The following is a 24,530-nucleotide window of genomic DNA, read 5'->3' as shown; positions in this document are numbered from 1 at the left end:
GTCACATTGAACATATTAAAACAAAGGCAGAACGAGCCGTAGCTATGCTCCGCCGGCTCAGCTACCGTCGCTCTGGACTACGCAGGGATACCTTACTGATGATCTATAAATTGTATGTTCAGCCCATATTAGAATTCGGCTGCGTGATATTTTCCGGTGGCCCCGCCTACAAAATTAAACTTCTCATACTTTTAGAAAGAGAAGCTCTACGGTCATGCCTTGGGCTACCTAGATTTATTGCCAACGCAGTTTTATATCAGGAAGCTCATATACCCACCCTAGATTGCAGATTCCGCACACTTACGGTTCAGACATTTTTAAAAATTTATGACAATTTAAAAAGACGTACGCAATATGCTTTTATCACTGAACCTGCTGAGTTTTTCCAAGTATCGTGGTCGAGATTCCACAGTCCTCAGATACTATTCGTACAAGCACAGTTACAAAAATTGGATGTATCCATACGCCAAGTTTACCATTCAAATGATGCCTTTACGGACCTCAAAATTGAGTTCGAGGACATATTTCCTAATCATGCTAAACTATTACCAAGGCGAGATTTCATTAATATCTTACACGGCCGCCTACACCAGCTAACCACTGACAACGTAATAGCTACTGACGCTTCTGTTTGCAATGAGAAGGCAGGAGTGGGGATCTTCTCTGAATCTCTTCAATGGTCCTACTCCCTTCACCTTCCCAACTTCACACCTGTATTTCAGGCATAATTATTAGCGATTATATTAGCATTACGAAAACTCCCCAAAAAAGACCCATTAGCTGTTATTGTGACCGACTCGCTATCTGTATGCACAGCACTAACCGCATCTTTAAATTCAGCAATTCAAAGAACATTTCGTTCGATGGTACCTCCGTACTTACGAAAAGTATGTTTGTTTTGGGTACCGGGACATCATGGGTTGCACTTGAATGAAATGGCCGATTCACTCGCACGAGCATCCCTGAACGGCCCTATCATATCTGTTTTGCCGACATCAACTTATGTCACCGCGGCTAGGTACAGAAATTTCGCTATATCTCAAAATTCTGCAATAGCCATGCTAACACCGTGTTCTGAATTCCACCATCTTGGTTTCCCATGGAATATTAATTGGTGTCCTTCAAGGCAATTGGAAGTATATTTTACAAAATTGAGATGTCGTATACCTCCTCTAAATTTTTACTTACACAGGTCTGGTCTCGCTATGTCCCCTTTATGTTCTTTTTGCAGTGCACCTGAAACTATCGAACATTATTTTCTCTCATGCCGCCGCTTTCTAAGAGAAAGAAAAATATTAGAATACTCATTTACCAAACCTGGCCTGTCCCTAACCTCGACAAGCATTCTTTCTTTTGGGGCGACTTCACTGGGATCCAGCCACAGGGATGCTTTTCTTGCAGTTTACAATTTTATTAGAGAGACAAAAAGAATATCTTGCTGATTTTCTACAATTATCCATAGTTTCTATTATTTCACTTCTTTACGTTAAATTGTTTTATCAAAATTCTTAACAATATTTTCATTGCAAGTCTAAATTACCGTCCTATCGTCCCACGCTCCACTATTCAAATCTAGTTTCTCTGTACTTCTAACCATACGGAAAACCGCCTGCTTCTTGGCCAATCCCCCATAGTGGGTACGCGCCACTGCCTGGGACACAAGACAAGACAAGAGGTCCCTGTGCGATTGTTTTTCAGTTGGCCTGCAATTAAAGTGTCCTATACCCTTTTCTGTCAGTTCCTGCTGTTTGTGAATCTTGACACTGGTGGAGGCGCTGGGTAAATGTTTGGGACGCCTGTCAACAGCCCCACATCAAGCCCAAGGCGTTTTCCGCGTGTCGAAACACCCGTTCACCGCGCCAGCCGTCGCCTACTAGGCCTGAGCCCAGAATTTGGTCCCCTACCAGGAGGTCTGCCTGTTACCACGAGTGCCCAAGCCATGGCATACCCAGGCCCTGCACAGGTGACTCTTTTAACTCCTCGATATCCCGCGAGCTTCCACGGCAATGCCTACGAGGACGCAGAAGACTGGCTCGAGGAATACGAGCGCGTAGCCAAGTACAATGAGTGGCATGCTGGACAGAAGCTATCCCATGTGAATTTCTATCTTGAAGAAGGAGCCCGCACGTGGTTCGTAAATCGCGAGGGGATCTGGCCAAGCTGGGATGAGTTCCGCCGCCAGTTCCTCCATACGTTCGGGAGCATCGAAAGGCGAGACCATGCGCAGTGTCTTCTCGAATCACGGATTCAAAAGCCGAATGAAACTTGCCATGTTCGCTGAGGACATGGCTCGTCTTTGTCGTCGTGCAGACCCCGATATGCCCGAGGCAAAAAAACTCGGCCACCTCCTGCGCGGCGTAAAGGAGTAGCTGTTTGCCGGTCTTGTGCGGAACCCGCCGACGAGCGTCGATGAATTTATTAAAGAATCGACGGCCATAGAGCGGGCGTTGCACCTACGCAGTAGTCAGCATGATCACCTGACCAGCACTGGACCGGCAAGCGCCGCACTAGTGACGGTCACAGACGAGGGTTCCTTGCGCCGGCTGATACGCAAAATTGTTCAAGAAGAAATTAAGAAGCTCACTGCCACGCCAAATGAATGCACAGCTGCGTCGGTGGCTGAAGTTGTGGGCCAAAAAATAAAGCAAGCGTTTGCGGCTCCCGAGCCAAATTCCCAGACGTGGCACCCCAGCTACGTAGGTGTTGTCCGTCGACCGCCACCTCCGATGCCGACGCCGCAGTATCACCAGCAGTCAGCACCGGCATCACCTTGGTACCATATGGAAAAACCGACGCGACCAGCGCTTCGCAGAACCGACATTTGGCGCACAGCTGACTACAGGCCCTTGTGCTCCCACTGTGGGGAAACGGGCCATATCTGCCGTCATTGTCCTTATCGCGTCAAAGGGTACCAAGCGTTCCCATCCGCTGCTTCTCGTCGTGCTTTTGACGGCAGCCGAGCGAACATCGACGCGAATTCGACGAGCTGGTAAACCAATTCTTCCGGTTACCGGTCGCGCTCCTATTCTCCAGGACATCGTTTTCCAGTTGCAAGACGCAGTTGCACCGACCGACGTGGCCCGAGGGTAATCTCCCAGCCGACGCTGGGGAAACTGAAGGCCGCGACCTCAGGGGGGAAGGTTACCACACGTCGAAGTGCCGAAAATCCCCCATTGCCGTCGAACGAGAAGCCGATACAGCCGGATGATTTGACGAAAGACGAGAGATTGTTAGCGCCGATGTTACTGTATCAATTGACGGCCACGACTTGACGGCGCTAGTAGACACTGGCGCGGACTTTTCAATCGTAATTGAAAAACTGGCGGACAGACTTCGCAAAGTGAAAATGAAATGGTCAGGGCCGCGTATTAGAGGTGCTGGAGGCCAGCTACTGACACCGACGGCAAGTGTACTGCAAGGGTCTACATAGGGGATTCGTCATTCGTCGCAAGTTTTCTTACTCTCACCGATTGCTGCAGAGATGTACTGTTAGGTAAGGACTTCTTACGCGAGTACGGTGCCGTCATCAACATACCAGAAGGTATACCTTTTCTGGGGACGAAAGTGCAGAACTACAACGCAAGTCTATGCGCATCATAGACGACGTGACCGTACCACTGTTATCTTGCCGTCTTGTTTCCGTCAGGTGCGACACAGAGTACGATGGGGAAGGTATTGCCGAGCAGATAATTACGCTTTTGCTCACTCAAGGTATTGCCACGCCCAGAAGTCTCGTCAAAGTAATGCATGGGCAAACAGAACTACTGCTAACAAACATCAACAATCAACGACGACACATTGCAAAAGGCGCAGCAGTTGCTTATATCGGCGATATTGCGGGATTCGGCGAATGCTTTGCATTACAACAAGGGGAGCAAGACGCTTCGGCACCGTTGCCTGTTTTTGAGGTGAGCGCGAGCTTATCACCAGCGGAAAGGCAACGCCTTCTGTACCTTCTTCACCAGTTTCGCGATTGCTTCTCGTCGACATCCAGAGTTGGTCAGTCGCCACTGACGAAGCATCGGATTATCACGGAGGAGACTGCGAGACCAATCCGACAATACCCGCACCGTGTTGCACCAAAGGTATGCGAAGCGATCCGATAGCAAGTGAAGAAAATGCTCGACGACGACGTTATCCAAGCATCAAAAAGCCCGTGGGCATCGCCGGTTGTGATGGTCAAAAAGAAAGACGGCAGTTTACGTTTTTGTGTCGACTACCGTAAGTTGAACAGGGTGACAAAGAAATACGTATCCCCATTACCGCGTACCGGCGATTCTCTCGACAGGCTGAGGCATGCCCGCTACTTCTCGTCGATGGGCCTCAAAAGTGGCTATTGGCAAATCGAGGTTGACGAGAGAGACAGAGAAAAGACTGATTTCGTAACGCCTGATGGGCTTTACGAAATCAAGGTCCTGCCTTTCGGTTTATGCTCAGCTCCAGCAACTTTTCAGCGACTCATGTATATGGTTCTGTCAGGCCTGAAGTGGCAGACATGCCTAGTATACCTCAACGACGTCATAGTTTTTTTTCGGAAACGTTCGAGGAACACCTGAGACGGCTGCTGGCCGTTCTACAAACCATCCGGTCAGCCGGCTTAACACTGAAAGCAGAAAAGTGTCACTTTGGTTTTGAGGAACTCCAGTTCTTAGGTCACGTTGTAAGTCATAAAGGCGTCCGCCCTGACCCCGACAAGATCACGGCTGTCGCAAAGTTTCCAATGCCAACGGATAAGAAGGCATGTGAGGCGTTTCCTAAGTCTTCTCGTATTACCGAAGATTTATAGCCAATTTTTCACATATAGCTTCATCGTTAACGCGCCTTACAAGAGAAGACGTTGCCTTCGTATGGAGCGAAGAACAAGCAGCGTTTAATGATCTAAGGCAGCGCCTGCAAACACCTCCTGTACTGGCTCACTTTGACGAGGACGCTCCTACCATGATTCATACGAACGCTAGCAACGTAGGTCTAGGCGCTATGCTCGTGCAGTGGCAAGACTCAGCCGAGAGAGTCATTGCATACGCAAACAGGACGCTCTCACACGCTGAGTTTAATTACTCAACCACAGAAAAGGAATGCCTTCCTGTGGTATGAGCAGTTATGAAGTTTCGCCCGTAGCTCTATGGCCGCTCCATCAGTGTTGTCAGCGATCACCACTCACTTTGCTGGCTGACGAACTTGAGGGATCCGTCCGGTCGACTAGCGCGTTGGAGCCTAAGGCTTCAAGAATTCGATATGACAGTGGTGTACAAGTCCGAACGAAAGCACTCCGACGCCTACTGCCTTTCAACGTCATCGATTGAGCAGGAAGTCACAGAAGATGACGAAGACATGGTTCTTATAGGTGTTCTAGACACGGCCATGATTGCTCGTCAGCAGCGGGAAGACATCGAACTGATTCCGCTTATTGAATTTTTAGAAGGCCGGATTACAAGCGCGCCCAAAAGATTTGCAAGGACCTTGCTATCATTGTGCTTCCGTAATGATATTCTTTACAAGAACTTCTCTGCAAGCGGAAGCAGCCGCCTACTTCTCGTCCCAACGTGCCTCCGTCATGAGGTCTTGCAAGCCTGCCACGATGAACCGACATCTGGCCATCTCGGCTACACGCGAACACTGGCCCGAGTCAAATAGAAATATTACTGGCCAAGGATAGCCAGCTTTGTGAAACATTACGTGCGCACGTGCCTCGATTGGCAGCGACGCAAACCAACATTTATGAAACCAGCTGGTCTACTACTACCAGTACAAGTGCCCACGATCCCATTAGCCCAAATCGGGATGGACATTCTCGGACTATGAATATGGCGTGGTATCGTTCCAAAATTCAGCCGGTTTATCCGTTCAAGGCTTTTTAGATATGTTTAGTTGCTACCTTCACTCTATATATGCAGCATTGAATGACGACATATTCATTCAAAAGCAGGGGGTTTGCATCGGTTCATGTTTGGCGCCTATACTAAGTGACATTTCTTTTAGCTCACCATAACAAAAACCTGTCCTGTACCTTGTCGCAGCACAGGGTTGTTAAAGTTGTCAGGTACATTGATGACTATCTCGTCCTTTTTGAACCAGACGCACGTTTTACAGTAGGCAAGCTTTACGAAGTTCTTTCTGCAGGCCTTAGCCCACTCTCACGATTGAAGAGCCCACTGATAACGTGCTGCGTTTAGTAAATATTCAGCTCGAGTTCATGGAACGGCACACGTGTTGGGAGTATAAACCTAGAGCTAATAAGCCCCTGTTACCGTATCGGTCAGCCCACTCGAAGCTCGTCAATAGGAGCATTGCCAACTTATGCTTTGGAAATGCATTAAAGAAATCTTGCCACCATAAGATCGAGTCTTACGGATCAGTCGGGAAGGTTATCAGCAGCAGGATTTCCGGAATCAGTGCAAGTTTCGGTCATAGAGGGGCTGTTAAAAAGGTGCGGGTCAGATAGCACAATTTGGGACGCGGCAAATCAACGGACGGAACGCAGAGGGAAGTTAGCGCTAGTGCCCTACCTGCATAGAACGGCACATCGTCTTAAGAAAATGGCTAGCCGGGTGGACACAAAAGTGATCTTTTCAGCACCAGAAAAGCTGGCAAAAATATGTCGATTAACGGACCCGTACCGTAAGCCATCTGCCGGATGTTCTAAGAACCATCGAAAAGCACCAGTGGGTTGCGTAGAAGCTGTTGTATATGATCTTCTGCTGTCCTGTGGGAAAAAATACATCGGATTACGGGAACATGGCCTAAACGTGAAAAATAAGCAATACGATCATCTGTGAACTCACTGTCAGGAATGCGGCTGTGCGCCGGTGTATGGATCCTGCCGGGTTCTTGTGAAGCACAAAGATAAAGATGTGCGAGAGATTATTGAGGCTCAGGCTATCTGGCGGAATAGTGATACGTGTGTTAGTGCCCCTTCGGTCGACTTGTTAGATAAGGAGACGGCTTTTTTGGATGGTTAAGATTTGGATGAGGTGGCGCCACTGTGCATGGGTTATATAGGTGTATTTCCTGAAAATCAAGTTGTTGAAGTTAGCGCATTGTGGTGTCGTCTCCCTTCCGTCCTTGTTTGCTGGCGCTGAATATGCTTTCAGCTTCCCTGAAGGCTTCCTCGCGTTTCTTTATGGCCTTCTTAACCTCTTCATCCCACAAGCTCTTGAGTTTTCGTATCCCTTGCCATGTTCTCCTGACTCGCACCTTGCCTACCCCAAGCTCAAATAGCCTCGTTAACTTTGGGTAAGTCCAATCAGTTTCAGTACCCTTTGATATTTCCTCTTCAATTTGTTTGGCTGCCATTTCCACTTGCTCTTCTGAGTAAGAAATCCAATCTGGCTGTTTCTCATGTCTCGTTCCTGCTTTACTTTCTCCCTTAAAATTCAACTTGATATGTTTCTGGTCGCTACCTATACTTCTGGAGCCCTGTTCATCTATATTCATCGCTTCTAATCTATCATACATCCTATGTGACATTAACGCATAATCTGTTTTCGAGTGGCGACCCCTTCCTCCCATGTTATGATCCCGTCACACTTCTCAGTAGATTTACAGACAATTAAATTATGCCTCTCACACATATCCGACAGCATGTTACCTGTGAAGTCTGTGTACCCATCCATACCTTCAACATGCGCACTCATGTCTCCTAAAACAATTATCCCACATCCTTTTCCTAGCTTATTGATGTCCGCTGTTATACAGTACAACATTTTTTTTTGTTTTCCTCTTTAGCATTTGATCCTGTCCAAAGGTATACAAAGCCTAGAAGTGTTTTCTCCCCCGCTACTTTTCCTTTCAGCCATAAATGCTCCTTGCATTCCTGTTTGACCCTGTGCCAATTTGTATTTGCCATTTGTATTTGCCAATTTGCCAATTTGTATTTTATGAATTAGTGCCAATTCCCTCGCCCTTTCTGCTTCCTTGCGCTCTGTTGCAGTATTCCCATGCATAATCAGGGTTACAGGGCGGTTGTTCCATGTCCCTAGGATGTGTCTCTACAAACCCATAAACCATTAAGTTCTCCTGCCTTAGTTGCTCTTCGATTTCCTCAAATTTTAGCCTATTTCGGCCACCTTGCATGTTAATAAACCCTATGTCTGACTTAATTTGGCTCTGGTACTTACATCTGTTGCCTCTCCTACAGTAGTGATGCTTGCGTGTTTGTGGCTTCTGCCTCGAATCGTCCACGCCTACACTGGTTCCTTCAGGGCTCTGGGTTCCCCTAAAAAAGCTGTTGCCTCCCGACCCATCCTGCCCTCTATCCATTTGCCAGTGGCACCACTGTAGTGAATGCCATCCTGTACAAAAGGCCGGGAGTTGGCTCCGTACACGTCCCTGTTGATCTCCATCACGCTGTACTGGAGTCGTCGGCTCAGACTCCTAATGACCCGATTGGCACTAACCACTGGTCCTTTCTATCTGGTCAGTCTGGCCCTGGAGCTCTGGGATAGTGCATATGGTCACATGCACCCTCCCGGAGGACTCTCTAAGCTTACGCAGCCCAGTCTCAATGTGCCTCTCAAGGTCCTGGCTTCTCCCATTCAAGGGACACTAAAGTGAAAAATGATTTCTTCTGCATCAGTAAATTATCGTTCTACAACACCAAAAACACCACTCTTACAACGATAAGACGTTTGGTAAGCCAGAAAAAGCGCAAGAACGAAATACGGGTGGCGACGCTTACTTATGTTTCTCGCACCTAGGGGCTGTGACGTCTAGGATTTTGATGGCATCTTCTAGGGCCTACTAATTATATATAGCGGTACAGATTGACTACAATGTGTTCTACAGGAACCAAATATTAAACATGACAAGTTTCGGGAGCCTTTATTCAGCCAACGCGGCCCAAATGCGAAAACATACTTTGGAATCCCCACGGAGGAAGGAAACTAAGGAGAGGCCCTGACGTCACTCTTTGTGAAGCTAAAGTGAAGCCGGAAGTTGGCGTTGTTCATGGCGTTGCTCCGCCTATCGGGCCAGCCTCTCTTGTTTACATTTCTCGCGAAACCACGCCGCGCTGCGCGCAACCGTGCTGCTTGGACCCGCGCGCTCCGCAGCAATACTAAGCAATCGTTAGCACGTTAGCATGATTCCGCGAAAGAGGGCAACATTTCTCGCGGATATATTTTCGTCCGTAGCCATTGCTGCGGCGTGGTACATTGCGTACAGCGTTGCATGCGCGTTCATTTCACGAACTTTAGTTCCTCCTGTCCCACCGGCCACAGCAACATCCGGTAGAGCACGGTCCAGATAACACAGCGCAACAAAACACGGAGACCAACGCAAACCTGCCCGCACGGCGCCTTTGCCACGGTACGAAACCTACGGAGCGACATGTGTGAGTGCACAGAACCATAACAAAGCCGCCATTGTGGCCCGAAAGCCGTGGCCGCTACAGCAAAGAAATAAAAAAAAAACAGCCAGAAAGAGGAGAACCTACTACGTCATTTCCTCCACACTTTTCTCCTAGCGCGCGGAGGGATAGGGCCTCTCCTCAGTTTCCTTCCTCCATGGGAACCCCTGACGTCACGCAGACGTACCGGCGCCGGGCTTTCGGCGCGAAATTCAAATACTGATACCTGGACCTTCATTTTCTCATCTAATAATCAAATCATTTTTTTAAAATGACTGCCTGCAGGGTTATCAAACAATGATTCATTAGACTAAACTGATTTATTGTTTCGCTTTAGTGTCCCTTTATATATAGGCACACCATTGAGCCCAGCATGCATAATGACCAGGCTGTCGCCCTCCATGCTGTCGCCTACCACTTCCCGCGCCTTGGTCATCGCTTCCGCCATGCCCTTCCCCGCTTGCGCCTCCACCTGCACTCGCCCGTCTGCATTCACTCTCGCCATAGAGTTACTATACTGACTCTAGAGGACAAGCTACCCATAGGGCCCATGCATTGAAATCGGGAACCGCAAGAGCGCCGCCATGTTGCTACGCGCCGAGGTTGCCAGCTCCTGAGACGCTTGCTAGACTTGGTGACAGTAGTCAGTTTTAATCCGGCAACCGTAGCAGCGTAGCAGCATGGCGCCTCGCTAGTAGTGTCGTGATGTGTGCGTGCAGCCGTGTGTTTGGGCTTTATAAGTTGGTTCTTTATTCTATGTTGCGGGACGGTGTGGGTGTGGTCCATGTTGGCCGTACAGGTGGCAGTTATGCGACCGAGGGATGATCCTGTTGAAGTTTCCGGCGGTATGCGGTTTTCAGCGGTCATGCCTGTTGCAGGAGTGTCACGTACTCGACGAGGTTACGAGCTCGAAGCTGTGGTCAGATTCTTCGTTGGCGTTCCGTAATTCTCTTCGCACGGGCGCGGTATGTTGCAAAAGCCGCTTTCGCGATCTATCGTAGCGACGATAGATCGGGTTTCTTTATTATTATAAGTACTGATCCAGCTATAGGGCACATGTAGCCGACAAACGGAAGTCTCAGGAGAGCACCTGAGATTATAATAAAGCAGGCGGCACAGGAACTCCAGGGCACCCAAGGGACAGTGGGGGGATCAAAGCTCGAAGCAGAACGGTACGTAGGTTGGGGCCGCCGAGGCAGGTGTGTGCCAGGGAGTGTTCGCACGGACAGCTCCCCTGGCACGCGCAGCAGTGCCTCGCAAGGTCGAGATACTTTAAAGGCACCTGCGCCCATGATCTTTCTTTTGCCTCGGTGCAGTGAGCACGATTAATGAGAATAATATGGAGGGCATCCGGTGCAGTCGCGAATGCGTCATGGCAAATGTAGCTCGCGTCGCCTGGCGTGTGTAGTAATATCAGAGTTGGTTGTATGAACTTCATCATATTAATGCGCTTTGTTACGGTACCTTAACGGAATGGGTCTAGAGGACGGTGTTGGTACATTTTTTTCGTACCGCCCTAATCCTGTTATACCCCCCACTACAAACACACACACATACCCCCCCCTTTTTTTTTATGGATACATACAATTCCTTGCCATGATGGATCATAGCCTCCTTTATTTTTGAAAAATAGAGGAGGCTATGGACGGATTGACCAGTTCAAGTTGTCAACTTGTCAGTAACTGTCATAGGAATGACTGTAATAAACACAATTCCACGATCGGATTGTTTACTTTCATTTTTTGTTGTAACACTGAGGACTACATAGAACTTTATTTTGTATATGTGAGAGAAGTATGTGGATATCACGAGCTTAAGCCAATGTGCGATACACAGACAAAACAACTGCTACAACATGAACTGAATTGAGGGCCACACAACACATACGTAATTAAAGGTGCAAAATATAGGGGGAAGCTTCAAAATACGCTCTATAGCACTGCAAAGTATAACATATTTTGTATGTGTACAATAAATGTTCAAAAAAACAATGCATCAATGTCCCATTTGCCTTCAAGTTTATTATCAAGTTCAAGTTTACTGAAGTTTATTATGAGCATATGTACAACAGGAATCTACTAACACACCCGCAGTTAAGGTGGCTGTTCAAGGTGTGCTGGCTGCCTCAGTGTAAGAAAAAGAAATTGGGCGAATGTCGACACCAGTGCCACTGCTTCTTGCCTCTGACCTGCACGTGCCTCCGCGGCATCTTTGTGCACAAGTGTGCTGGCGTGGCGAACGTAGCAGTCATCCGAGAGAAAGAGTATCGTTTACATGGAGAAGTGGCTGTTCACATTGCCTGTCACTTTCCCTCAAATGTTTCCTTGGCGACTAGGGTGACACACCCGCAGTCAAGGTGGCTGTTCGAGGTGTGCTGGCTGTCTAAACGAAAGAAAAAGAAAGAAATTAGATGAATGTCGATACCAGTGCTATTGCTTCTTGCCTCTTACCTGCATTTGCCTCCACGGCCTCTTGGCTTGCGGAGTCTGTATGAGGGAGTTGCTGTGGCTAGGCGAACGCATTGTCGAAGGAAAAAGAAAAGGCCATTCAAATGGGGAATTATAGAAATAAATGCAGTTCTTATGTCTGTTTCTTGCACTGTTCTTGCCTAAAAGTTTTCAAAGACAGTGTCCAGAATACACCAGCACTTTGACTGCTTTTGCTGTTTACCTGCAAGTGTTGCTGTGAGATCCTTAGTATGGCTGCGTGCAGCATTGTAACACTTAGTGGAGGCATTTGAAGTGGTAGCCAAAAATATAAAGAATCATCCTTGTCTGCATGAATGCTTTAAATTTCTAGATGCAGTGGTAACTATTACTATTGGTGCAAGGCCCCCCACATCTATGCGGCAAGTGCCATAGCTCGAAACTGAATTTTTCCTTTAGTGTTTCACAAGGTGTCTGATATGTCCACATTAGACGTGATCCGTTTCTTATTATTTATCCCAGTGTGGAGAGAGCATCATTAAATAGTTTTTTTTTTATTTTTGCATGGCTTGCTTTTTGGTTTGTTTCTGAATTTATCAAACAGCAGTCTCATGATGCTAAAGTGACTCATGATATGACAGTCATCAGCTTTAGTTTTTCAGAAAAACAACGCATTTCCTGACCCATTGTGTGCTATCCCATTACTCGCATAATTTCTCAGAGTATTCTACCTATACTGACTTGCTTGATTTCCACTAAAGAATCTTGCATCTTCAAATACCATTCTTTCCTTAAAATCATTCGACACTTCTCATAATTTCTGTACCTTGGGCTTCTGATACTCTGCATTCACCATTTTTGCTTGTTTCTGACTAGAAATGTCTTCTTTAATTTCGAGCTTAAATTTTACCTTTGGAACACACGGAAGGGCTTGCCATTGCATATCTGCATAAAAGGGAAACATGTTTCTTGCGAAATCCAATTGAAGATTGATGAATGCAGCTTGCAGTGTGATATGACTGAATGACCCATAAGAGTAACTCATCTCACTTGGTAAATTAAAGCACTTATTAGTGTGATGTACAAGATACGTTACACTAACGTGGTGGGTTCTCTTGCTTATACAGCAAAAGAATCGGTGCGCGAGAAAAAAATTATTTTTGCATACCCCTTGTACACAGTGATTTAGGAAAATGAGCTGGAGCTGTCCACATAATCTACTCATTTTACCTGCGAGTATGGTCAACAAAAATGTGTCCCAGCTGCTTAGTGGTACTTGAGATTATGTCAGTATTGCATATGTGCCTGTTGTCTAAAATAACTGAATTTTGAAAATGCTCGCAGGGATCTGATGTGCATATCTGCAGTTTATGGATACATGTAAAAGACAGCATCAAGTGCAAGTGAACGGACCTACAGGCCCGAAGTCGATCATGCAAATAGATTCGCTGCACAAATTTGTGACCAAAAAAGATATTCCACATGAAATGGCATGCAAGGAAGTGTTGAAAATATTGCACAGTTAATAAAACGCCTACGCTATTAATATGTGGGTTGATACACTCGTTATGCAAAACAGAGGTGAGGCGTGCAGACAGGACACAAGAATAGAGTATTTACAAGCAAACATGCAACACGAGCGCCGCCCACTTCTCTACTCTTGTGTCCTGTCTGCACGCCTCACCTCTGTTTTGCATGATGAATCCTTACCAACTAGCTCAGCTTTCTGTCGTTCTAAGTCTCGATGCACTCGATTTCGTCCGCATTAGGCACTCGCCTCTTGATTACTTCGTGGCACAGAAATACTCGGCATCAGACTGTTTTTCTGCTGTGGCCTTTGTAGAAGCATGATTGTTCAAAGTGCGACAATTAAACAGATTCTTTGAGTTGCTTGTGGCTTCGCCAGTACAATTCCGGTGCGCTGGTCCGCCTGTCCAGCAATTTCCTACTGAAGGGAAACCTGCAAATAAAAACGCCGCTCCGCATGTAGAAAAATGCTCTACTGTGACGCTTCTCAAACGATTGTGATGCCCCACAAGAGCTGCCTACTTGCGTGATATTCTCAACAAGGAGATACATTCGTTTACTTACATGTGAAGGTATATGCCTGGGCACTTCGGGGCTTCGGTGGCACAGAAGGCACGAGTGTGCCATAGCGTCCGATGTCGACGCGCGATCGCATGTCAAACCTAAACTGTACGAAACTACTACGCATCCAAAAAACAGATTCGAAACCGAAATTCGGGTCATCCTTTATTAAATGAATGCGTAGTTCGTGATTTACATAAGTCACGGACTTAGTGATCGCTTTCTGTAAACTTAATATTAACCCACCACCTTCATAAAACCTCAGGTATGCGTTTTTAGATGACAAAGCATACGGTGACCTGTACTTGTTTTCAGCTCTTTCAATAATAATTGCGCTGGCCACATTGACCAGTAGCAACAGGGCGGCGCCCTAGAGGTTCCCACTTTTCCGGCCCAGCTTTTCCTCTAGAGTTGTTCTAACTCTATGACTCTCCAACTCTATGACTCTCGCAATCCGCCTTCCATAGAGTTTCTCACTACATTACCTAGAGGGAAATCTGGTGCTTCTGCGCTGTGGTATGCATGGGAATGCCGGTATATTGTGGATTCGGATTGGCATCGTTCTCGTAGAGACAGGACACCTTGAAGACGCGCTTGGCAAGTACACCTCAAGTACCGTTCCGTCTGTCACAATGATTCATTTTCTACTAGAACAGCACGTAAAAAGCTGTTTTAGCTTTATTATTACGCGAAAACATGTTTTGTTTAACTATGAGAACTTGTTATTGTGTGTACGACTACATTTTACGTAAGAAGTATCAGCGTGCCGCTAAAGTTGGAGGACAGACGACAAGGTTCGCGCTCGCTTTGAAACAGTTGGTCGTCTGTTCTTGCTTTTCTTCGCTTGGTCATTCATCGTGGGTGAGTAAAGATGTAATATGCGTGAATGGAAACATTTTATGAAGATCTTACTTTGAGAACGCGTTATTTTCGTAGCCATATCCACGTTTTAGACGAAGCCTCTTACAACACCAGCCAACACGAGCCTCGCAGACACATATACCGTCATTCCCATGACGGCACGGTGCCCCCTTAAGAAACTCCCATAGACGGTGGCGCCAGATTACCCTCTAGGTGTTATAGTGAGAAACTCTATGCCGCCTTCTTCATCCCTCCCCACTTTGGAGTCCCCTATCCCAAGGGCTGGGAAGACCATCTGGAACACTACATGATCTGTGGTTGGAAAAGTGCAAGCTTGACGGCGTTATTTATATATCCTAACAGTTTGCATTATTAACTTTTTTTGCAAATTATAATAGTTTTAATTGTGTTTTGAGGGCGTTTTAGTTTATAAATGGAGAATGTTTCGCACAACTTGTTTCAATTTCGCGCGCTAGACGCGCCCGTCGATCGCAGCGTTCTCTGGTGGCGTCATTGCGGAAGCGTCCCTGGTTCTCCCATTCTTTTGTCGTACGGACGAGATACTGCCCAATTTATTCTACGGGGAGCCCATAGGAACCCGCTACCGTCCGCTACGAACCCATAGGTCCGGCGACCCTTGTGCGTGCTGCAATTCTACGCTTTCTAGAGAGCTACGAGCCCTCATATTGCTTGACAAGTGCAGTGATAAAGCAGCGACACTTCACGCAAAACACGGCAATCCTGCGGAAACCGCTGTACTTGAAATTGCAGTGTCAAAGTGTCGAGCTCTCGCCGGTAAGTGTAAGTGCTGTCAAGTTATGAGACAGTGCACGCAATTCGCCCTATGATATTGCGAATGCAGATTCATTTGTACAGTAGATTGCTGTGTGAGTTCTACTGGGCCTATTCAATGAGTTCACTGTGCATATTGCGACTTGGCAGAAGTTCGGTGAACAGACCAATTTGGCTTGGTGTAGGCACCCAAAACCCAGTATTGTCATAGCATAGTGAAAGCTCCCGTTTATAACGATTGAATTATGGAGTTCTACATGCGAAAGCCACTGCCTGATTAAGAGGCACACTTAATTGTGTGAGTGTTATTGTGTGAGTGTGTGAGGGCTTGAAAAAATTTGACCACCTGAGGTTCTTTTCTTTGACGTGCACGCAACACACCATATACGTCCGTTTTAAGTGCCCCATGAAGCGGAAAACCCGGCGTCGGACGGACGCCGTGGCCCACACTGAAAAAAAAAAATTGCCCAATTCGAAAATTTAGTTGTCACACCGTCAAGACCGACCTCGCCAACCTCAAAATTGATATTGCCCAAGGGTCAAACATGGGGGCGCGTTATACGGGTTTTGGAGTTCTACATGCGAAAGCCACTGCCTGATTAAGAGGCACACTTAATTGTGTGAGTGTTATTGTGTGAGTTTTACTTGCCAGAACCACGCTTCATGAGGCGTTATACCGGTGTCACACGGCCACTTTCGATCGCCATCGAGCCCTAACCGCTATTGGCTCCTGACCGTAGCTTGGTCAAAGGAGCCAATCCCGATCGGGCCCCATCGCAACAGGAAGTGCGCCGTGTGACACCCGTATTACACGGTGCACTTTTGATCGCGATCAAGCCCGATCCGTATTGAATTTCTCTGTCGCGATTGGTTCCTTTGCGCAGCATGCGCGAGGGAGCCAAGTGCAGTCGAGAATTTCGATCCAGATCGGGCTTGATCGTGAAGAAAGTGGCCGTGTGACACCGGTATTAAAGATCAGCTGGTGGTCAAAATAAATACGGAGTCCCCCACTACGGCGCGCCTCATGAAGCGTGGTTCTGGCAAGTAAAACTTTGGAATTGATTCATTCAACATTGCTTAATTTGAGCATGTGACGAAGTGAGAAGTATCGCACAGGAAAGTCAGAATACTTTTGCATTCAGTGCACGTAAGGAGACTTAAAGGGCCCCTGAAACAGTTCGGACAAATTTTGCAGATGCGTAGGGTACAGCTAAAGTTAATCATTCACACCACAATTCGTGTGAAGCGCCTCATATTAAGAGAGCTACGGACGATTATAAGTTACCCTCCTCCATAGCCATGTATTTCTCCTCAACTCGTTCGCCGAGCGATCGGGGCTAAGCTTCACCTTCACTGGCTCTGCGTCATGATGGCAAGTTGTGTCATCTACTTCCGGTTCTCTAGGAGTGAGCGCGCGAAGCCTCTCCAACCTCTCCAGCAGCTGCTTGGCAGTTGATCCCAAGCGAGAGCTATCGAAGCAGCGTCCGTTGCGAGCATTCTGTCGCAGTGCCGAACCTGTCTGGTATTCCGGTAACCACAGGCGGTCTGGTCCTTTCGACGAATGGCTGGAGGCATAAACTCAAGCTGATGAAGGAACTTTAGTGTAGACGTACGTAAGCGGCCTGATTGGTCTGCATGGTCCATCCACCTGTTCGTGCAGAGCTTAACCAGCCAAACAAAGAGCTAATATTGCTATAACAAAGTGTAAAATATTTTAAACATTTACAAGAACAGCATGTTAACAATTACACTCCTGTGGAAAATTTGCACCAGCAGCAAAGAATACACTTCGTTACTGCTACTGTGTTTGATTGAGCTCTGTGCCACCAGGTGGCTGCACCATGCAGATCATTCACGTTTGCCCTTCTGCTCATCCCGTGAAACGGCAAGGTCAAGCGACCATGCCCTGTCCTCTCGTTTGCGTTTACCCGAATACCAGATTCGCGAAACACTACTGTGGTAATAATCCTCCGATGTAAAGGGACGGCCGCAAACGCGCGAAATCTGGCGCCGATTGGATAACAACAGTCACATGCGCTGCAGCCACTCCGCTCATCTGCTGTCTTGCAGAGGGACACGATGTCGCAGCTTGACATATTGCCAGTCACTACACTTGCAGCCCACAACGCAACAAAGGTGATTCGTGGTGCTTACGAAAAGACTGACCGACACTGACCACAGAGCTATCGTCAAGACGGAACACATTGTAACACAAGCAGACGACGCTTGCTGTGTGCCGGAAGTGTTTAAGTGTAGTGAGAAATTGTTCTTTTGCATTCTCTTTCTGTTACTTTCTTTTTATAGAAACAAATTAACTAACATTCCAACTATTACAAACATCATTTGTTCGCCATAAAGGTGGAAGAAATATTGATGACGCGCTCTGGGCAGCCAATCGGATAGCTCGTACTACTGACGTCAATTTGGTGATTTATGTCATATGTGTAGGGCCGGTTGAAAATTACGCCAAGCAGTGTGCTGCAATCGGCAGCGATGTACATTTTTGAAACCTTATAATAAATTACACGCTTTACGTAGAGTACTTAGATGCGTCAATTAATGATCAGGAGGACCTACTCTAACGACTCAGTACGTTTGTATAAAATTGTCAAAATCGTTTCAGGGTCCCTTTAAGTGCCTCGTAACTCTTGCATTTCACCCCCACCTAAATGTGGCCACTACATAGGTATTTGATCCCGCAACCTCATGCTTAGCAGTGCAACACCCAGGAACCACGACGGGTCTGTTTATAATGCAACTTTTGGGACTACACTGATGGCAACAGTGCCACAAAGCAAGACCTTGAGACTCTTGTTGTTGTACCAGATGTGTTTTGTAGTCCTGTGCTGAGCAAGGTGGACCAAGCCCAGTTACTAAGAGGAAGCTTAGCTCGAGCCCAACTCTGATGCTGCCTACTCAAATACACATTAAAATCAGAATTGCTTTTCTGAGAGAACTCCACAGTTGGTTTTAATAAAATTTGTTGCATATGAAAGAGACTGTTAAATTCCAATGACTGTTTGAAGTGGAATTTTGATTTGATTTAGGCCCTGAATGTTTTTTTACATATGTAGCTGAAAATTGGTAAGTTTAAGAAATGTAGAAACACAAAGTTTACAGATTCGTAACTCTGCACCAGGAACAGATATTGCAGTTCTATAAACTGCATCCATTATAAAATCAAAGCAGACAAACATATATATATATATATTTTAATCAAATTTGTTACCATGTTTAGAAAGGTATTGCAAGTTGCACCCACATATTAGGGGTGTACCTAAAAGCCTGACGTCACTTCGTGTAACTTTTTTTTGTTTCCGCGAATGAAGAAGCACATGAAAGGGCTGCGAAATTACAATGTAGAAGAGGGGGGTTAAAGCAAGAGAGCAGTTATTAGGCCATTAAAACAGACAAGTTTCCAAAATGTTTCGAAGTATGCAACTGCAGATTGGACGTTTGGGAAACACTGCGTTAGACTGTTTCCATGTTCCCGCTTTCGGTAATTGATGGTGCAGCCAGTTTGCCTGATGTAGGTTCTTCCACAGCTTAGCAGAACCTGATATACCACTCCTGTGGTCCTCTTCAGATAGTGGTTTATGTGCTTGATTGTACACTCTTGCACAGGGCATCCAGTGGTAATGGTGAGCCTTGGGAAAATACAATTGGAGTGACTGATACCTTGCCAGAGCAGTGAATGTCTGTGGTGTTTGAAGAAAATTGGTAAAGGATTTAACACAGCAAGCATTCTTTGTCTATCTCAGGCACGTTGAGTTTATCTATCAAGCCTCATACATTGACCCGATGACCAAGGTAATCTGCTAGCTTTAAAAAAAAAAAGATTACTTTCACATTAAGTGTATTTGATGGCCACGAAGAAGTTATTGCACTAAAAATATTTTCTCCAGATCATCTCGGGTAGTTGTAAGCCGTTTATATACCGATCTTGCCATAAAGGCACTCTGCGGCAAACACTTTTGTTTAAGGCGGTGCAGTGTAAAAAAAAATATCCAGCTTGGGCCACTAGGGTCATGGTCATCATGTTGGGGTAATTCTATCATTGAGATTCCAGCTTTGTCATCTAACTTTTGTCATGCCATTGTTGTCATGAAGCCATTGCCACCCCATTGTCATCACGCTATTGTTGTACCAATGTCATCGTTTCAGAGACTTCGTCCAATTGTCATCACACCTTTGTCATTATACTGCCTTTGTTGTTATATAGACATCATTCCTTCGGCTTATGATCACACTATCTTCATTCAAGTGTGAATATGCACCATTATCAAGCCATTGTTTTCAGTGCATCATCATCATACAGTTGTCATACATTTGTTGCTATACCATCATCGTGGTGCTGTCACGGTTGTTCCATTGTCAGCATTCCACTTTCGTCGTATTTTCATGCTACTGTCGTCATAGTCATCGCATGATTATCTTCATCCTATGGTCTTTATTCTGTCATCTTCACGCTATTGTCATTATATCATCATCATTTCAGAATCATCTCATTTTCATCATGCCCTCATCATGATGACTGCATGATGGCCTTCGCCATTCCATCGACATCATTACACCATCGTGACTGCATTGTTGCCATCATGGTCATGGCAGACACTAGTGAGTGAGTGTCATAGTGAAATGGGCCTATCCCGGAGACAGTGTATAGCCACTGTATGCAGTGTTGCACATAGCCAAAGTAGTGGAGGTTTCACACTGACCACTACAGATTCTAAATCAATGTGTCTTCAGCAGCTCAGTGACTTGCTACAATGCTTAAATGCTAATTGCATTAGCTTTAAGGGTCATTCATTGTGAGATGGATTCTCCTGGAATTTTTGGAACAGTTATGAAACCTGAGAAGGTGTGATGCTGTGGGCTGCCAAACGCTGTCGAAGGCACCCTTGAAGTGAAGCGCAATCTTACTATGCACGAAACCATATTGTTTAAGATGAAGTAATAGATTAGAATATGAAAAATAGCGTTGATGGAATTTATTGCAGTAGGTCGGTGTGATGAGCTGAATTTGGCAATTGGTTATCTTTCGTAGTAAAAATGAGGTGACCTTTTACTCCTCACTAAACTTCTCAGCCACACACTCGACGGCTACAACAATGTCAATGGAAAAGGCTTGGTGAACCATCCCTCATTAATGGTTGAAACACTGGTGCCGGTGTAGAACTTCATATGAGTGGCACCTGCAGCATGTTTTTGGCTACCAAAGCTTTCTATGACTTTCAGGTCCTTTACTGCGCAAGGCATTACGTTAAACATTTTTACAGGATTTATATGATCTTCCAGTTTTGAACCTATGATATGCGACATTTGTCGACCAGTGAGTGCGGTAGGATTAGGGTTGGTGCATTTGTATATGTGACAGTTAGTGTCGCGCTTTTTCTTTTTTTCAGCATATCTCTCGTCCAGTATTAAGAGCATTCTTGCAGGCTAACTTGGTTCATGTCCCACCAGAATTGGTGGTGTCCTCACATTTTATTTCTAGACCTTGTTTATGAAGTCGATGCGTGAGGTTTATTTTTCTATTGCTTTTCTGACTGTTTGTTTCTCTAAAGATTATTTATTCAGTGTGTCATGAAAATATCTTTACAAAGATTTAATATTGATGTTGTTCCCACTGCTGTTTTATTGATCAGTATACATCAGATTACCAGGACATGATGTACTTGCGAGAGTGTGCAAAATGCCAGTTCCCCTTCCGCAAAAACTTTTTTTACACATTACACACTGAAACCTTGCAAGTTAGAACATGGCTTTGGAAAAAGAACATTTTTGTTTCATCAATTAACTGCTGCCTTTTTGACGTGCCTTAAACTATTGAACACTGCTTTATTTGTTTGTACAGGTGCCATTTTATTCTGGGATGTCTTCCATAGAAATCCACAAAAATATTTTTTGATCTAAACTTTCACAGTATCCGATATCTTGCTGTTCCATATGATGACGCACCATACAATATGTTTTTACTGATAGGCTTGCATAGCCTATGGAAAACTCGTATGCAAGACTGAAATGCAGAAAGAACAATTTCGTCAAGATCGCATTTCGCTCAAATGATTGTGCTTTTAAAGGGAATTTATGATCAAGGAGAATGTCAGCCGGATTGGTATCGACTTTTGATTAGGTGTTTAACTTCTCCTTTCAATTTGTGATGGAAGATGTTGCTTTGTGTGTCATTTTCTTTGTACGTACTGCTCGTGTACCTGTGATCACTTACGACCCCCTGGTGCTCATAATATTGTAAATAGTTCCTGTACGTACATCATTTCATTCCTTGTAATAAATACCATGTTAAAGAAAAAGAAGCACTGGCGTGGCTGACAGTAGCTGGCTTTCACGCAGCGGGCCTGGGTTCAATCCCAGTGAGAGCTCGGTATTATTTTTTTCTCTCATTCTCGGCGATAGTTGCCATGGACATTGGCGGCGGAGGTGGCAGCAGCGGTGGACACCATCACCAACCGAAATGGCTGTTGGAATGAGCCTATAACAGCTTACACCATAAAATGCACATGTCTTGCACCTAACGTGGTTCATGTTTTCTAGTCCATGGTTCATGGTTTCCTAGGCACCTGCAGTGTGCCTAGGAAACCGAAAACTCAGTGTGGTGTCAGTGTATGTAAGTCCATGAAGGAAGGTATCCACGGAGGCATTTCTAAAGGATGTTTGCACTCCTTGCCCCTCACCTAGAATAATCTGTGGGGACTTTAACACGTCATTCGCCTTAGGTAGATAAGATTGTAGATTTTCACGGCAAAGAACTTGTCGCTGCCGCGGGTGCTGCTGACATGTGTGGCAAATGATGGCAAATTGACATTCTTCAGGCCACCAGATTCATGGAGTGCCATAGACCTTGTGTTACACTCTATAGACCTTTTGGTATCATCGACAATGGCCCCAGACAGGATGGGCAGCGACCATTTTCCAATCTTCGCAAACGTCATCGGATTTCAGACTGCTGGTCGACAATGCTGTACTGTGAAATTCTGAGATGCATGCAGAGAAGTGTTGCATGAATTCCCTGGTAAGCTGTTCGTAGATATGTGGGGAGCAAGAGAGTAGCTATTACAGTGTTGAAACTGCCAGGTCATTTCCCTACTCCTGACTTGAAACTAAAGAATCTCTGCACAACGTGTAGGAGAGCAAAGTGGAAACTAATGAGAAAAAAGGGAAATCCCTCTGTGAGAACTGAATAGAACAGGATAAACGCCGTCATCCATCGTCGCACAAAAAGCTTAAGAAGAGTTCAGTGGACTGCTTTCTGTGAGAGCTTGTTGGCATTTACTCCCATGACAAGGATATGGGGAGTACTCAATAGCCTATCTGGAAGGATTCACCCACACAAGCCATTCAAAGCAGTTGCTTTAAAACAAGGAAAAGATTTACCAACACTAGCAGAAGATTTTGCAGGTGTATACACATCTGGCAGATCAGCAGGAATGGCGAGCCCTCTGTGTGAATTCCATGCGATGGATACACCATTCACCTTTCATGATTTGGATTTGGCGCTTAGCAGATTAAAGAGACTGTGCTGTGGGTCCCAATTTTATCAGCAATCAAATGCTGACAAATCTACCATACAAGCAAAGGCAAGCCCTTCTGGGCATATTTAATCGTGTCTGGAGCACAGGAGAGATCCCCGCAACGTGGAAAGACAACATGGCTGGTACCAGTGCTCAAGTCAGGAAAGGATCCTGCAAACCTTCCCTCATATCAGCCAGTATCGCTAACATCATGCGTATCAGAGTTGATGGAAAGACTAATGTGTATGACATTAACTTAGTATCTTAAGCAAGGAAATAAACTGCCATCATGTATAACCGCATTTCGCCCATGGTTGAGTGCTCAGAAAAGTGCCTTGGACTTACTAAGCCACATCGAGCACTTTCGCATCGACGGCATTTCGACACTTGCCATCTTTATGGACATTGCCAAAGCATATGACTGAGTGCTTCATACTGGCATCGTCAACGGACTCCAAGCCCTGGGTGTCTCAGGAAATGCTCTTCTATTCCTCTATGAATTTCTTAGAGAGCGACGTGTTCAAGTTAAGCTCGGAAATATAATGACCTAAAAGCTATCCACTTCCCTCGGCGTCCCACAAGGAAGTGTCCTGTATCCTTTGCTTTTTAACGGTGCCATGGCCACCCTTCCAGACACACTGAAGGTAGGCTGGACGGCTGCTAAAATGTCCATCTACGCTGCTGACGCTGCATTTGGATCTCGAAGCACCAGCACAAATGTTTCGGCTGGATAGTCTAGGAAGCGATCTCCGTCATCGGTCGTCACTTATCTGCGCTTGGCCTATATTGATCAGCGGAAAAATCTGCCTTCATGCTTTTCCCAGGAGTGAGGCGCAAGTCAACTCGTCTGTTGCCGAACATTAGAGACCATCCAATTCGCCATGCAACTAGGGTTCAATTCCTGGGCATCACCATTGACAGCAAGCTACTATGGCGAGGTGCAGTTGAAAGTGTTGTGGCGGCATCAGTGCAAAGTGTCAATGCACTTTATTGCATGGCAGGTGTACATTGGCGAAACAATCCTGTGCCTATGCTTAAACTGAACACTGCACTGATAACAAGCCGCATTCTTTATCAGCTGCCACTGATGTCACCATCACCGAGCCAACTCGAGCACTTGAAGGCAGTGCACAGAAAGAGACTTCGCTTGGCCATAGGAGTTCCTCAGGCAGCTTCAAACAAGAAAGTTAATAATGAAGCGGAGTCTTCCACTCCACCTTTTGGCATCTCAGGCCTTGCTGATGCACCTTTTAAGGCTGGGTGAGTCCCCCGCAGGCGCGGTGCTTCTCCGGCGGCTAAGAGCAAGAACTCGCTCCCGTTTCCATGCGGCGCTAAACACCCTTCGATTTTTAGGATTGGAGTGGCCTAAACGGACTCGCCTCGACCCGCCATGGTCTTTTTCGGATGTTACATGCAGCCTCAGTGTACCCCTCCTACCGGCATAATGCAACCATTTCAACTGCCGAAGCAAAGTTTCTTGTGCTG

General features: G+C 46.0%; 1 protein-coding gene and 2 long non-coding RNA genes across 3 annotated transcripts in view; 2 read left to right on the top strand and 1 right to left on the bottom strand.

Annotated features, from left to right (window-relative positions):
* Window positions 1–9,876: 9,876 nt before the first annotated feature.
* LOC140219796 (uncharacterized) lies at window positions 9,877–13,318 on the top strand. Its single transcript, XR_011895981.1, has 2 exons — window positions 9,877–10,311; window positions 13,117–13,318. It is a non-coding gene; the product is annotated as an uncharacterized lncRNA (long non-coding RNA).
* Window positions 11,348–13,110, bottom strand: LOC140219795 (uncharacterized). The gene is made up of 2 exons (XR_011895980.1): window positions 11,797–13,110; window positions 11,348–11,728 (listed from the first exon to the last, which is right to left on the bottom strand). It is a non-coding gene; the product is annotated as an uncharacterized lncRNA (long non-coding RNA).
* Window positions 13,319–15,528: 2,210 nt separating the features above from the next.
* LOC129383470 (uncharacterized) overlaps window positions 15,529–24,530 on the top strand; it is a 53,233-nt gene continuing 44,231 nt past the window's right edge. Inside the window, exons 1-2 of the mRNA XM_072289670.1 lie at window positions 15,529–16,077; window positions 16,182–16,553. Of these exons, the coding sequence (XP_072145771.1) occupies window positions 16,538–16,553 (16 nt within the window). The 5' untranslated portion in view covers window positions 15,529–16,077; window positions 16,182–16,537. The remainder of the gene's footprint in view (window positions 16,078–16,181; window positions 16,554–24,530) is intronic.

The sequence above is a fragment of the Dermacentor andersoni genome, chromosome 8 (assembly GCF_023375885.2).
Source record: "Dermacentor andersoni chromosome 8, qqDerAnde1_hic_scaffold, whole genome shotgun sequence".
In the NCBI taxonomy this organism is placed as follows: domain Eukaryota; kingdom Metazoa; phylum Arthropoda; class Arachnida; order Ixodida; family Ixodidae; genus Dermacentor; species Dermacentor andersoni.
Note: the sequence above shows the minus strand (reverse complement) of the source record. Positions and strands in the feature narration are given on the sequence as shown.